General features: G+C 39.1%; 2 protein-coding genes across 2 annotated transcripts; both read left to right on the top strand.

The window, feature by feature from the left end:
• The first annotated feature begins 865 nt into the window (after positions 1 to 865).
• lrp10 (low density lipoprotein receptor-related protein 10) lies at positions 866 to 9,262 on the top strand. Its single transcript, XM_079842488.1, has 10 exons — positions 866 to 948; positions 1,534 to 1,723; positions 1,992 to 2,024; positions 4,110 to 4,248; positions 4,484 to 4,674; positions 4,803 to 5,275; positions 5,419 to 5,849; positions 6,385 to 6,579; positions 6,728 to 6,857; positions 7,519 to 9,262. The coding sequence occupies exons 2-10, from the start codon at positions 1,675 to 1,677 to the stop codon at positions 8,122 to 8,124; spliced, it is 2,247 nt and encodes a 748-aa protein (XP_079698614.1). The 5' UTR covers positions 866 to 948; positions 1,534 to 1,674; the 3' UTR covers positions 8,125 to 9,262.
• An 899-nt stretch (positions 9,263 to 10,161) lies between these two features.
• Positions 10,162 to 15,965, top strand: cirop (ciliated left-right organizer metallopeptidase; the record flags this gene model as incomplete). Its single annotated transcript, XM_079803869.1, has 14 exons — positions 10,162 to 10,549; positions 10,652 to 10,745; positions 10,886 to 10,937; positions 11,838 to 11,987; positions 12,074 to 12,199; positions 12,300 to 12,384; positions 12,518 to 12,663; positions 13,589 to 13,772; positions 14,633 to 14,699; positions 14,818 to 14,914; positions 15,032 to 15,136; positions 15,224 to 15,352; positions 15,502 to 15,626; positions 15,740 to 15,965. The coding sequence occupies 14 exons, from the start codon at positions 10,162 to 10,164 to the stop codon at positions 15,963 to 15,965; spliced, it is 1,974 nt and encodes a 657-aa protein (XP_079659995.1).
• Positions 15,966 to 16,178: the final 213 nt, after the last annotated feature.

The raw sequence follows: 16,178 nt of genomic DNA, 5'->3' as shown, positions 1-16,178 counted from the left end.
CAAAACCTGGCAAGTCTGGTATCGTTGGACTCGGCAAGGATTCAGGAGACAAAAAAAGTTAGTCCCATGAAAATAAGTCAACCCCACCCAAAGTTATAAGCGTTTGGAAAAAAAATGATCCACTAGGTGGCGCTGTTTCGAAACTTCTCAGGCTACTTCAGGTTCTCATGCTGATGACCCATACCGAGTTTCGTAACAATCCGTTCATGCGTTCATAAAAATACAGCGTTTTAGTACATAATTCAAAATGGCCGACAGTCAAAATGGCCGATATGGTAAAATTGGATATCAGACGACTCTCTGTAAATCGGACCAACGGCCTAGGAGGAGTTTGAAAAAGTTGGGTTTCGGTTAATTAAAAATGGTGGGAACATTTGTATGACGGAAATAACGTCGTATGGTGCAATCGAATCGGCTTGAGCCAAGGAATAGAAAGAAAAAAAGATTTTGTTTCTAGCTCTTAGGGTTCAAAAGTTATTAGCAAAAATATGAGTCAAACTTTGGACTGGTGGTGGCGCTATAGGGATTGATTTAGAGACTCCAAAATGGGTGTGGTTACTGTTGGTAATGACCTCTATCAGTGTACCAAATTTCATCATTTTCCCGCAAAGCAAACGGTTCTACGGCTGCCATAGACTTCCATGGCGGAATAATAATAAGAAATCTAACGGTTTCAAGAGGGGCTCCGCACCTTCGGTGCTTGGCCCCTAATAATATAGTACCAATGTGGAGAATAGGCCTACTAGTGTATTTACAACAACCCGTTGCAATGCTGAAAATAAAGCGCTAAAGGATGGCATCTAGTGTTGAGAGGCGAACATTACAAGCAGAAAGCAGCGTGCATAGCGTCACTGAAACGTAATTGGGTGGTGCATTGTCGCCCTCCTACGAAACAGAGCTTACGGAAGTGACTGGGGAACGAATGTCAACAAGAGAGGAAGAGAAAAGGTATAGTAAAGATAGTCACAAAACAATACTATACGAAAAAACGCATATAATCTCATTTCGAACAGTTTATAGTGTGGTATCAGGTCTTAACTGTGTCCTAATATAAAGTAAAGTAAGTAGCAGGAAGCCAGCTAGCGTTAGCAAAAATCAGGCGAGTGAGAAAGAAGTCGGAAACGAAACTTTCGGAACAATCAGCCAGTTTAGACGCTGCTCGTCTTACTTTCTTTCGGTCGAAACGTAAGGAAATGCCCCAAAATATATGTTCTGACTATATGTATGAAGTGTCACTGAATAGTTTGAATGTTTAGTATTTAAACATTGCACTGCTACTCTGCCTAACACCGAGTTGCGTCACTGCTGGGAAGAGAGCGAGACAGGAAGTCATCCGTGCGAAAGATATTCTATGCGGTTTTCTTTATTTGTTTCGAATTAATTTGGTGACTTTTGTCGAGGTTATGCCATCGAGTTTCTGATTGAAGCAGTTGTTTTCGAAAGCAAATGTTGGTCAGGCACTGAGCTTCAGTTGTTAGTGTTGTCTTTCTCTGAAAGTAGTAGTTTATGGTGAATATTTTTTTGTCTTTACAGCTAAACACTTCCAACAAGACGCTTTGGTGATGGTGACGCCTCGAGTTGTGTCGAGCTGATGGATCTACCGACCATATTTTTTTTATAAATTGTATTTTAATTAGTGTTTTGTGAAACAACGACCGTCATTGGCTTGTTAGAATGTCTATTTCCCACAGCCTTGGGGTCTTAGGTCTTTTGTTTTTATCAGGTAAGATATCATGATTTTGTCCTTGATTGTGTATCACATAGATATGGTACAAACTTTCTTGTTATATAAGTCGGAAGCAGACTTTTCATGTAGATTGAAATACTGACCTTGATGTAACCAAAGGTTACCTATGGTAACTTTAGGGTCAAGCAAGGAAACATAAACATAATATTGATTGTATTTACATCATGATAAATAACAATAAACCACATTTAGCATTCCTTGTCTTATATGTGATCAGCTTTTGTATTTTTTTTTTCTTCCACAGTTCCTTGCACACTGGAGCTGGTCTTCAGTGCTGGTAAGGAAGAGCTTGACTTCTCTTTGTTTGTTTCTCAGTCTGAAGTTGTTTTAATTCACACCAAATGCCCTAGTTGAAAATGCAACATTCCTGACTATTCACTAAGAAGGGTGAAGCCAAAACTAAAGCATTAGACATTAAAGGGATAGTTCACAAAAAATGTAAATCCTCTCATCATTTACTCACCCTCAAGTTGTTCCAAACCTGTATGGATTTATTTCTTCTGCTGAACACAAAAGAAGATATTTTGAAGAATATGGGAAATCAAACTCAAAACAAGATATTTTGTGTTTAGCATTGTTGTTGAAGAGTAATTAGCTGGTGAAGTGAATTTACTTATTGTAAATAATTGTAAAGAAAAGTTATCATGAGCATTGTAATGTCATAACGGATGTCATAACAAATGTCAGTATACCAGGAAATTTCAAAACGAGCGGTTCATTCATAAATCCGTAAGATCTTACCTTCATGCTGTGGAAATACAAACCTGGGCCCGTATTTATCAAGCTTCTCAAAGTGCCATTTTAGTCTTAAGTGCTGAGAATTAGTGAAATTTACTCCTTCCAAACCTAAGTATAAAAGCAAGTTATCAAATTTCTTAAAGCTAAGAATCACTCTTACTCTCTCAGTTATTTAAGACAGCTCGAGAGGTCACTGAAGTGGTTAGGAGTTGCCAGTAGGGGCTTGTGATGGCACCAAGGAGACAGAGATGTGTGCAAATCTTTCAGGAGAGGGAGAACGTTTTTTAAAATGTTTGGCGACGAGCAGTTAATAAAACGGTATTGTTTTGACAAAGCAGGCATCATCTTTGTCAGCGCTTGTTCCTCCCACCAGTTCGGTTTGGAATCCATGGTGGCTGTTTATATTATTAAATCTAGTCTATATATAGGCAGGTCAGTTAACAGCACACAGGTTTAAAATTTGTAATTAAGACGTGGTGGAAAACATGTTTGTCTTTCATTTCCAATGTGTATATCATAATGTATTCTCTTGAAAATTCTTTATTGTCAAATGTGTGTTGAATGTAAACTCCACTTAGGAACTTCACCATTTAATGTGAATTTAACCCGAGAATATTCTTAAATAACGAAATCTATTCAGTGATTGGTACATGCCTATATCATCATCCAAAATCCCGTTCGTGGCACAACAAAGTGTTGTGAATCATCTCTAAGACTGACACTTAAGATTTAGTCCTACACTTCACTTAAATTACGACTGAAATACTTACCCCCGGTTTCACAGACAAGGTTTAAGCTGGTCCTAGACTAAAATGCATGTTTGAGTTGTTTTACCTGAAAGAAACTTGCACTAATATATCTTAAAATATGTCAGTGCTATTGTTTTTTCTCAAGATGCACACCAGTAATGTTTTTTTCTAGCGCACGTTTATAAAAGTTCCTTAAAAGTCATAATTGAACTAAAGCCTAATCCTAGTTTACCCTAAACCCTGTTTGTGAAACCGGGCCTTGATAACTAACTTTTAAGCGCAGCTTTGAGCCAGTAATTTTTTTACTCTTAAGTCAATTCTTAGCAGTGTTCTTGTGAGTAATTCTCTAAGGCTTGATAAATACGGGCCAAGAAGACAGAACATTATGAGCGCAGTGCTGAAAAGGGGCGTTGCTACATAAGGTCTATAGGTGTGGCCACAATTACTGTTGCTCATCTAAATCTCGTAGGTAAAATAGTAATTTCTGCATGAGAGCAAAACATTTTCACATGCAGATTTTGCATCGGATTCAATTCGTCGTGTTGACCAACAAAATGCTGTTTGGTTTGAGAGGGACTTTTATGTGAGTGGTGCTTTGCACATTACTACACTATTGACAGAGCACAATGGACCTTTTTTCCAATGTCACTGCACCTTTACTTCCTGCTTGACTGCTTAGGTTTTCTCTTTAGTAATGTCTTTTGAAAATTTTTTATATAATTAAATGCTCATTATTACTAATGTATTTTTTTCCACCTGCTTTCATGCCTAAAATGATGTTCTCGAATAACTTTATTGTGATAATTTCACATAGAAGTTTAGGGCCAGAGTACAATAAAATTGAAAGATATTTTTGCTTCAACTGTCTGTTTCAGCTCATTGTGATCATTCACCTAAAATACTACAACAAAGACAAGGAGAGATTCATAACTCTGCCCACCATTCCTGGTCTACCCGTCCACTCAACTGCAGTTGGCTGATAACCTCAAAAGTTGGGGAGCGTGTCATCATCAGGTACTAATAATATTTTATTTAACCTTTTTTTTGGGATCATAGAAAATATATAAATGAAAGCTTTTATGCATATATGAAGAATATGAATGTTAAAAGTGAAAGTCAGCTCAGTGATGAGCATATCTGAGTTTATAAATAGGTTAACCAATGGCTTTTGATTGCTTTGATCCTTACACAGTAGAAGATGGTCCATTTTTTAATTACCTGTCTTAATTTGTGTCCATATCTTTTGAAGTTTTTCCCAGTTTAATATTAGATGTGGACGGGAATGGGTGTCCGTGGTTCCTCTCACTGGCAGCCCTGTCAAACTCTGCGGTTACCAGCTTCCAGCACCATTTGAGATGATGGGGGGAAATATTACAGTGACGCACCACTTCTTCAGTCATTTCTACCCAGTAACAGGGTTCCATCTTTCTTATATTAAAGGTAGAACTCATTGAAGGGAAATTTTCACAGTTCCTACCCTCGTGCTGACTTTATCCAGAAGACTGTAAAAACTCTTTTCTTGAGTATGTGTTTAACAAGGTTCATTTGTCTTTCTTCCACCTCTCCAGACTCAGGTCCCTGTTTTCCAGGCGAGTTTGAATGTTACAGTGAACGTTGTCTCCCGGCATCGTGGCGCTGTAATGGACGAGTTGAATGCCTTGGTGTGGGTGATGAACTTGGCTCTGATGAGGACAGATGCGACGATGTTAGCCCTGAACCACCCATAGACGATGTAAATCAACTCCCTCCAGCTGAAACCACCACCTTGGCGATCCCATTATCCAGCACAGATGTACCACCACCTAAAATCCCTGATTTTCCCCTGTTGCCCCAAGGAGGGCCATGTGGGGGATATTTGGGTGCATTTTATGGGTCGTTTACTCCCCCTTTACAAACTGGACAACCGGTGGTGTGTGTGTGGACAGTTGACCCCCAGGATTCACGACCACTCAAATTAGAGCTTCAACAACTGCAACTGGGTCCCCAAGACATGATCACAATCACAGACCAGCCCCATGGCACCGGCAACGTCATTAAAACAGTGAGTTTTACTCTGCGATGTTGTACCTTGTGCTTGATCAATGCAGATTAATCGATTTCAATCTTGTTGTTTCTTGTCATACCACTTCAAACTTTGATAATATGGATAATAAGTCTTCCATCCCCTCTCATTGACTATTACAGATCAACTCTGTGTCCAATAACAAAGCAGTAGAGGTCGAATCCCACACTGGCTTGCTTTCCCTGATCTACCATATGGAGCCTTCACCTGAAGGGCGGGGCTTTAATGCGACCTATCGCATCTCGGATTACTGCCTTCCGTGGGAGGAGCTTTGTGGGGGATCACTTGGAGGCTGTTACACCCCGAAGCAGCAATGTGATGGGCACTGGGACTGTCCTGAAACGGGCCTGGATGAGGAAGGATGCTGGGGTTGCCAAGCTGGGCACTTCCTCTGTGGGATGGGAGGAATTAAGAAAACAGGACACATGCAGGATAGACCAGTCTGTTTCTCGATTCATGAGCGCTGCAACTACCAGCTCAACTGTGCCGATGGAACTGATGAAAGAGAATGTACTATCTGCCAACCTGGAACCTTTCACTGCGACAGTGACAGGTTTGTCTGTGTTCATAAACCAGTATACACCACTGTTCAAATGTTTGAAGTCGGTAAGATAAAAAAAAAAAAGTTTAGTGAAAACTCTTACGATCAAGGCTGCATTTATTTGATCAAAAATACAGTAAAAAAAACAGTAGTATTTTGAAATGTCATTACAATAACATAAAAAAGCCTTATCTGTTTGAATATATTTGAATATATAATTTATTCCTGTGATGTAAAAGCTGAATTTTATGCAGCCATCATATGACCCTTCAGAAATCATTCTAATATGTTGATTTGATGATAAATGTTTCTCATTATTATCATTTGAAAAAAACAACTTGAAATAGTTTTTTGTAACAAAGTAGAACTCTTTACTCGCACCTTTGAACAGTTAATTGAATTCGTCCCTTCTGAATGGAAGTTCTATTTTCTTACCGAGCCCAAACGTTTTAATGTTAGTGTATATACTTTGCCCACCATATGATTGGCTTCTATGTTTAAAATCTGCTGATGTTTAAAATCTGCCGATGTTTAATTCTTTGAGCAGGTGTGTGTTCGAGAGCTGGCGTTGTGATGGACAGGTGGACTGCAAGGATGGCACAGATGAGCTTAACTGCACTGTGACCCTGCCCCGAAAGGTCATAACCGCAGCTACCGTTGGAAGCCTAGTTTGCGGACTTCTGCTAGTCATTGCAATGGGCTGCACCTGCAAGCTGTACTCACTACGCACTCGAGAGTACAGGTAAAACCATCTAAACCAGATAATTACTAAAATCTTTTTCCAAATATACAAAATTTTCAGCGTTTTTTTTCTGAGAAAGATCATTATGTAATATATTATGTTATAATAGTGACTTTTAGTGACAATATTTCTTCTCTTGCCTTCTCAGCATGTTCGCTCCAATCAGTCGGCAGGAGGCTGAACTGATCCAGCAGCAGGCCCCGCCCTCTTATGGTCAGCTGATTGCTCAGGGAATCATTCCACCAGTGGAAGACTTCCCTACGGAGAACCCCAACGAGGTAAGCGCTCTCGTTACTGTTTTAATACATAAAGTTCATGAGAAATACGCAGCGCATCACATTTATTATTTTAATATTTATAATACGTAATAATCAAAATAAAGATATTTAAAATGTAACAAAAGATGTCAATTACATTCTGTTATTTTGAACTTTGTATTCATTAGTCCTGAACAAAGTGCATCATGGTTTCCACAAAAATATTAAGCGGCGCAAAAAGTGTTAAAAGTGAAAAATAAAAGTGTTACTTGAGCACCAAATCAGCATATTAATGATTTCTAAAGGATCATGAGAGTAATGACTGCTAAAATACAGCTTTGCCATCACAGGAATAAATTATATTTTAAAATAGGCCTACATTAAAATAGAAAACAGTTATTTTAAATTGTAATAATATTTCAGAATATGACTGTTTAACTGTATTTTTGATCAAATAAATGCAGCCTGGGGGAGCATAAGAGACATAAGCACAAAGAGCATAAAATCTTACTTTTGAATGGTAGTGTAAATAGTCTATTGTAGAAACAAATCTTTTTTTTTTTTAATTATCACTGCATCTTCCGTCCCTAACTGGCTGTACAATATTTATTTGATTTTTGTGTTCGGTTTTTCACTTTTGCATGTTTTTGTTTCCACAATTCTCTGTTTATCTTTTTTTCAGACGGTTTCACTCTCTCTGAGAGGAATACTACAGCTCCTCAGGCAAGACAATGCTTCCTCTCTACGGCGAAGACGCAGGCCCCGGTTCGTCCGCAGAGCTGTGCGACGTCTACGAAGATGGGGCTTACTTCCCCGGCCTGCACCCAGGTCAACACAGACCACAGCCTCTTCCTCCCAACAGACAGAAGCCGCTAATACTAGCACTGAGCCCAGTCAGTCAAGTCCTGGAGTCTCCTCAGTGGCTACAGAGGCTGCCAATCATTCCTTGCCTCAAAAACTGTGTCTATCCCAACAGACAGAAACACAGCAGCAAACAGATGCTCCTTCTCCTTCTCCCCCACCTCCATTTTCTGTCCATCCAATAGAAGACCCTGAAATACAACACACCCCACCCATCATTACTGCCCCCCCGAGCAGCCCTTCCCTAGCATCTCTCTTCCACTCGCTGGGGCGGAGCATTTCCCGTTTCAGACCCTCCCCGTCCCCCACGTCTCTTCCTCTTTCCGCATCCCCCTCTTTTTCCTCTTCTTCCTCAGAGGATGAAGTGCTGCTGATCCCTCTCTCTGATGACACAACCTCTGAAGATGATGTGCCCATGCTGACATGAGCGACTCATTCTTTCTTTTCTCTTCCTGTTCTCTCTCTCTCTGTTCACCATGTTCTCGCTCTCCCTGCCTTCCTCTTTTCAGCACGTGAGCGTCACCATGTTTGCTTCTTGTGCTGGCTTGGTGCCTTAACTTGTACTAGAGCATCTGTTTTCCAGACTTAAAAGAAAAAGTATTGAATTGATGTGTGTCAAAAATATTTGACAAGCGACTGCGTGTGTACAGATGTGTGTCGGTTGTGCACTTATCTAAATTGTTGAGTATGATAGAAGAGTATTTGCACAAAGAATCTCCCCCAGCTGGCTTACAAAACGTTCCTCTGTGTGATCCTTTGCCGCAATGTTGGTTAAAAAAAGATTGATTTTAGATAGAATTGCTTTTTTTTTTTTTATCTGCAGACATGGTTGTGTGATGTACATACATGTGAGTTTACCTCATAATGCTACAGGCCACATTTTATTGTGTGTTCCTCAGAAGTGCCTTTGATTGAGCTTCCTGTACATCACTAGACAGTATGTGACTGCGTATGTGCTTGCACGTAGGGCCAAACACACTTGCACAAAAGTTTACATATAGATGTAGAACTCACCCTCGCTATGTATATGGTAGTGCATGGCAACTGTGGCAATAACTTAATAATACAGACTTGTGTGTTGTGAGTGAGTGATTGTGTGCGTGTGTGTACGAGAGAGAGTGAACTAGCTGAAAGTGGTAAGCCACTCAGTGGAGACAATCCTTCTTGGAGGTTTCACTTGCACCTCCATATGCACCACCAACCTGAATGACATCACCATATCACAATAACTTGAATATGTCTTTCAAAATTAAAAGTTTAGATTTCATATTTTTCTGGCTCAGTGGACAATAAATGGGCGACCAGTCGTAGTGCCATATCTAGTCACTTGATTTCAGCTGCTGTTAAGATCTGTCAGTTCACTCCTTCTTTTACTCTGTCAATGTTGTTTTTACTCTATGTATTTTTAATGCAGAGATGTTGAACTCTCATCTGCTGAATGGTGATTAGAAAGATGTGGGTGGGAATTATCTTAGATGAACTGATGATAGTAAGATGTATTTCACTGTATATATTTGCTAAACCAGCTGGAAAATCCACAAAGAATAAAATGATTTGCACTTTTATTCTTCCTTGTGTGATTTAATGCTTGTGTTTGTGAAAATTGCTGGGAATGCAGAAGATGTTATTTTTTTACAATTTAAAGGTGAATGGATTCTGCAAGGTAAAAGGTGTATGCTGTCATCAACAGATCTTTTTAAAAAAAAAAAAAATTCTAGAATGCAAGTGTTACAGGTGAAGAATGTGACTTTCCCTTTTAAGGGAACATGAAGCACTATGAGAGGTGATTGTCTTATTTGCACTTCAAAGCCTGCATTGCCTCAGTTTCTTTACATCCTGAGGAGGAGGATCATTCTGTTCAGAAGAGAAGGAAACAAACAGATACGCAAGTTTCCTAGTTCGCCATCTGCAAATAGAAGGACTGATACTATGCTGGTAAGAAATCTATTGATTAAATATTTTTTCTGTGTGAAAGAAAAATGTTTCTATTCGTTCTAATGGTAAAAATTGGGGAAAATATTTCCAGTAAACAATGTTCTTGTCTATCGTGTTTCCACACAAATATTAAGCAGCACAACTTAAATTACATTTTAAAATGTATTAAAATAGGAAACAGCTATTTTAATTGTAATATTTCACACTATTACTTGGTTACTGTATTTTTATCAAATATAAATACACCTTGGTGAGCATAAAGAGACTTAATTCAGAAACAACACAAAATCTTACAGACCCCAGATTTGTGAAAGGTAAATTACTTCTTAAATTGAGGACGTATATTTTTTCCAAGATAATATGTGTTAAGAAGTGTTGCTGTATTTATTTTATTTTTTACTTTAGAATTTATAAAAGCTCACATTTTACTTATAATGTTAATATATTTAACATAGTCTTATTGCCCATAAAACGTTTGTAATTCTTCCTTTTTCAAGCTTTTTCTTTGTCTTTTATGTTAAGCTAGATCATGCCTTTTGCGCCTTGTGTTTGTATTGGCATATTACTGTTGCCATGGTTTCCATTTACTTGGGAGAAGTGCATCTTTGACCAAGTTCAGAGATCAATCAAAGTTGTGTCCCCGCCCCCTGGTCAATACTCCTCTGCTCATTGGCCCTTGAGTGAAACAGCAATCATCATACCTGTCACTACATCAGAGGCGAATCTAGCACCGCGCAGTTCTAAACCTCAGAGACCTAAAAGAGCAGAGAAACATGTAGAATCCATGGCGGTTCCACAACCAATCAGGATCAAGATCATGATCCCCTCGGAAAGCCCCGCCCTCTCAGACTGGGAGAGAGAGAGGCTAATGACCGCAGTCGATGAGGCTGTGAGCGAAGTCTCCCGATTATTGTCAGGTGAGTAGTTGTTATATGTGAGGTACAGACAAATCAAATAGTGAGAGATTTTCTTCCCATTCCTTTCTTCTTTAGCAATTTTTTGTGGATGTTTGTTCATAGTGAGACGAGTCCCAGACAGTCTGTTGCTGAACAGAGACATAAACAAATACTGCAAATTCATCTGGAGAAACAGTAGCATTGTTAACCACATGAAGTACGTTTTACACTTGTTCAATTGCTCTGCCATTGGTTTGTTCTGTGCTAGTAATGTTAGTAGTAGTACTTGCCCATTGACTTGACATTTTTATTCATTTTCAACATGTATTTTAAGTCAACCAGTGTCATTCTCCTTAGATGTGGCAGAGCCAAAGAGAACTACAGATTCGAGAGTTGCTTCGGCGTGAATGTGAGTCTCGTTTCATACATACTAGTACCTACTACTCAAAATAGTAGGCTACACACTTATTGTCAGTGTAGAGTAAAGTTACTTTTAAAAGTAATGCATTACAAAATTGTGTTACTCCCTAAAAAGGTAACGAATTGTGGTACTTAATTACTTATGGAAAGTAATGCATTACATTACTTTTGCGTTACTTTTTCTCACCATAAAAATTATATTTTTGTCAAATGTTAAGAAAAAAAATAAGCCTCAGGCTGAAAGAAATGCAAATTCACGCCTGTACAGTTGTATACTTTCAGTTTTTTTCCCATACTGGATTGAAGAAGAATACGATGCAGAAGAAGAAAATTAAACATGCTTACTTCAGCAATAATAATAATAATAAAAAAGAAACACAAATGTGATGTTTATCTAAAGTCATTTTTGCTTATTAGTATGGTTAAAGTGGACCATCGAAGATCAGTAGCAAAGACATTGGTTAATAAAGTGAGATTAAATGCATAAAGTATATTTGTGTAATTTAATATATTTAATTATTACAGGTTTGTGTAATATTCTGAGATTGCATTTCACTGTTTTTATCCATTTTGATGGATACTGAATCTGTGAGATGAGTAAATGCCTGCTCACATTTATTCTAAAACTACAATAAACATAATGTTAACTCAGTGCACACAATGTCTGGGCACTTACTCATGACTTCTTTCAATATGGGGACAGGAGAGCTGTCAGTCAATAAATGGAAAAACAAAGTAACTTGTAACTTGCCTTACTTATTTGAGAAAGCAATGTGTTACTTTACTAGTTACTTGAAAAAAAGTAATCTGATTACGTAACTCAAGTTACTTGTTGGTTGTAATGCATTACCCCCAACACTGCTTATTGTTCAGTCTTGCCTGCTTGCAGATCCCAGATGAGCACCTAAATGGCTGTGCTGTTTATCCACATCCTGAGCATCCAGTCCCGACAGTGCTGAGGCCAGAGGGGACGGGAGTTCCTGACACTGACTTCCTGCTCTATGTATTCACTCACAGCACAGATAAATGCCGGGCAGAGGTAGAGACTATGACTCTACTGAGATTAATGCAGGTTGTCATATAGTGTCTGTAACATTTTTACATGTCTGTCTGTCTCTCTCTCAGTCTAGTGTTCTGGCTTATGCTGCTCACTGTCAGGCAGATTCAGAGGGGCGTCCTCTGGCTGGGACTATGGTCATCTGTAGAGAGCCACTCCGTATGGAAAGATACACACATGAGCACTATGTGCAGGTGACAGTGAGTGTGTTTGAGAAGAGAACGTGAACTGCAGAAAAACTGAGGAACATTGAGAGTACAACATTCAGTATTTGTTAACTTTGTTTTGGTACAGACAGTGATCCATGAGCTTTTTCATGTGTTGGGCTTCAGCAAAGATCTCCTCAGACGATCGAAGGATTGTTCTCGCTCCTCTCAGGGTAAGTAACAGAGCTTAATTTTTTGTTCAAAAATTCTTTATGTAATTGAATAAATATATATCAGAGTTTAGGTGTTTATTGTAGCCCTGTTGTGCATTTGCTGGTAATATTTGTAACTGTGGGTTTTATGAAGCTGGTGTAGACTGCTGGTCTCATGGTCAGGTGATCAGCACAGATGAGACGGGGCAGGTTAGACTTTATTCTCCTACTGTGATCAGAGCAATGCAGAAACATCTCAACTCTACCCAGACTGACCTTGGAGCGCCATTAGAGAACAAGGTACCCTATAACCACCATGTGCAAAACACTACTGTGGCAGTGACATGATACCGTGATGTTATCACCTTGATTAATACTTTGATATATGCTATAGCACTCAGATACCACATAGATACATTTTTTCTGTTTAACTAAATGAATTAATAATTTTAGTAAGGATACATTTAACATTTTACCACACACCAGATGATTGGTGGAGAGGAGACAGAGTGATGAAGCCAATCTGTATATATGGGGATGATTAGGAGGCCATGATGGAGATGGGCCAATGGGCAAATTTGGCCAGGATGCCGGGGTTACACCCCTACTCTTTATCGAAGGACATCCTGGGATTTTTAATGACCACAGAGAGTCAGGACCTCGGTTTAACGTCTCATCCGAAGGACGGATTTCCGAAGATGTAGAGTATAACTCATGGCATATTTATGGTACTCACTAAAAAAAAAATATAGCACTGCAATGATAATTTAGTAATGGTAAAGTACATTGTCCTAAAACAATGGAAGTGCTAGACTGGTGGAAGTGCTATATTTTCAAAAATCCATGGTAGCAATACATTACATTTGGTGATTTGATACACAGTGATTTTGTAAAATAAAATAAAAAATAAATGAAAATTGTGACTGCGAACATTAACCTAGAAACTGTTAAATTTGAGGGTACTGAAATAGAAGTACACTCGGACAAAAAGATATACACAATAAAGATTGTCTATTTACACTTGAGTGCAGTGGGTATTTACACTTAATCTGTCTACCATTGCTCTGATATTTTACCTATAGTACAAAAAAACATAACTTCTATTTACACTATGAATAGCATTCATTACTGTTTGCACTTGAAAATAGCATCTACCTAAAAAGCTGCTGCCTAATGTAAAACACAGATGATGCACTCAGTCACTCCCTCTTTCTCTTCCTCTCAGGATGTTGGGTCAGACGGTCTCTCATCGCACTGGGAGGCCTGTGTGCTTCAGGGCTCCATCATGGCGGCTTTACTGGTGGAGCCGTCTCTGATTCGCATCGATCCCATCACACTCGCTGCCCTCCAGGATACAGGCTGGTATTCAGTGAACTTTAACCGAGCTCAGAGCCTGGTGTGGGGAGAGGGTAAGACATCCACTATTAAAGGGTTAGTTCACCCAAAAATGAAAATAATGTAATTTATTACTCACAGCCGTTCCACACCCGTAAGACCTCCATTCATCTTCGGAAATCTGAAGGCTCAGTGAGGCCTCCATAGGGAGCAAAGCAATTTACACTCTCAAGATCCATTAACGTACTAAAACATATTTAAATCGGCCCATGTGAGTACAGTGGTTCAATATTAATATTATAAAACAACGATAATATTTTTGGTGCCCCAAAAAAACCTAAATAACGACTTGTATAGTGATAACCGATTTCAACACACTGCTGCATGAAGCTTCGGAGCGTATCGAATCAGCCAGTCGATTCAGTGGTTCGGAGTCACGTGATTTCAGCAGTTTGGCGGTTTGACACGCGATCCGAATCATGATTCGACTCGCTGATTCGATACACTCCAAAGCGTCATGCAGCAGTGTTTTTAAATCGCTTATCACTATATAAGTCGTTATTTTGATTTTTTTTGTCGCATCAAAAATATTATCGTCGCTTTATAATATTAATATTTAACCACTGTACTCACATGGACTGATTTAAATATGTTTTTAGTACGTTAATGGATCTTGAGAGTGTAAATTGCTTTGCTCCCTATGGAGGCCTCACTGAGCCTTCATATTTCCGAAGATGAATGGAGGTCTTACGGGTGTGGAACGGCATGAGGGTGAGTAATAAATGACATTATTTTCATTTTTGGGTGAACTAACCCTTTAAGCCAGCAAATCAGTTTGCTGGTGTACATACATAAAGATTCATGAGACTGGAGTCTTGGACTTGCCTGTTCACTGTTTTACCACTCTTGCTGTGTGTTTCTGTTTGTGTTTTAGGTGAAGGCAGTCAGTTCGGGTCCCTCTCTACCTGTCACAATTCTTCAACTTTCTTTTGCATAGACAGGTAATCAAACAAATAAAGCCTCTTTGAATAACCACAGGTATTTTGAAACTATGTTTTGCATGTTTGAATGGTGGGATTGTAAATGTGATACATTAACTGTCCACCGTCTTCCTTCCAGTGCATTGGGTTGTCATTACCTTCACTTCCACAAGGGGGAGTGTCTCACTGATCCGTACCTGGATGGCTGCCGCATTTTCAAACCCTTGGCAAATGCTGTGAGTCTCGTCTTTTTAGTTCTTTTTCCACTTTCACCAGTCCCTCACTTTGTTGTCACCTTAACAAAACGTCCCACACGATTATCACTGTGTAATGCTTTCATTTTTCGTCATCAGAGTGAGTGCTGGAACAAGGAGAATGAGAAGAGTGGAATGAATGAAGGAAGTGGAGAGATATATGGCTCAGACAGCCGCTGTTTTATATCCAACCTCACCAGACAGGTACCACATTTATGTACATATTTAAGATACACTTTTCAGATATTTAGACCCACGAGTAAAAGCTATTTTCACTGTATTTTCTTTTAGAATAATTCGTCCTCCCATGCATCAGTGGCAGGTCATTGTTACAGACACCGATGCACTGGAAAAAACAAATATCAAATTCAAGTAAAGGATTCTGATTGGCTGGATTGCCCAGCAGGAAAAAGTGTTGAGGTATGTGAAAAACTCATTGGTTATCTCTGAAAACGTTAAGTAAAACTTAGTTGAACCCTGCAGGTTAACTATAATGACTGAATCATTTAACACTTGTTTCACATCACTGGGCTGCCTTTTTATTTGTTATAACTTTCTAAATTATATAGGTGTCTGGTTATCAGGGATTAATTTTCTGCCCAGACAACAGATTATGTAAATATTCTGATTTAGCTCCTCCTACATCAAGGCAAAAGGCAGATAACCTTCTTAACGTTGGTGCATCCATTGAGAGGTTAGTCGATTTTCTAGTGTTTTACCTGCATACCCAACAGTTACAGGATTCAAAATACAGTGTATTTCTGTCAGTTGAGTCTCTCTGAGTAATATATATTTTCTGTATCATAGTGATCATGAGGAGAAAGATGCCACTCGTCATCCCAACCTCATGCCTCTTTCCTCAGTCACAGTGTCTAAGCCAGAGATCATTGTGGCAGCAGTGCTGAGCATCATGGGTGCTTTCTCTCTACTGTCTGCTGCAGTGTTCATCTACAGGAAGTGTTTATCAGCCAGGGTCAGAGTACATGCTGCCAATGAGCCACCATACATCACCCAATGCATCAGAAGGAACTGATGGTAGAACCAAACATGGACAATAAAATTCAGGAAGTTTACATTTACATTTAGTCATTTAGCAGACGCTTTTATCCAAAGCGACTTACAAATGAGGGCAATAGAAGCAGCTAGAGCAGTCCAAGGGCAACAATATCAACAATATGCAAGTGCTGTAACAGTTTATGGAGACTAAACCGTTTTTAATGGCAGCATCAGGAGTTCAGAAAACAAA

This window comes from Gobio gobio (genome assembly GCF_949357685.1).
Source record: "Gobio gobio genome assembly, chromosome: 2".
In the NCBI taxonomy this organism is placed as follows: domain Eukaryota; kingdom Metazoa; phylum Chordata; class Actinopteri; order Cypriniformes; family Gobionidae; genus Gobio; species Gobio gobio.
This window is presented reverse-complemented; position numbering and strand designations above follow the sequence as displayed.

Excerpts from the sequence above, each read along its gene's own strand:
- lrp10 (XM_079842488.1), top strand. The coding sequence starts at position 1,675 with ATGTCTATTTCCCACAGCCTTGGGGTCTTAGGTCTTTTGTTTTTATCA. Across the intron at positions 4,675-4,802 it reads CCATCTTTCTTATATTAAAG|ACTCAGGTCCCTGTTTTCCA; the intron begins GTAGAACTCATT and ends CCACCTCTCCAG. Across the intron at positions 6,580-6,727 it reads CTACGCACTCGAGAGTACAG|CATGTTCGCTCCAATCAGTC; the intron begins GTAAAACCATCT and ends TTGCCTTCTCAG.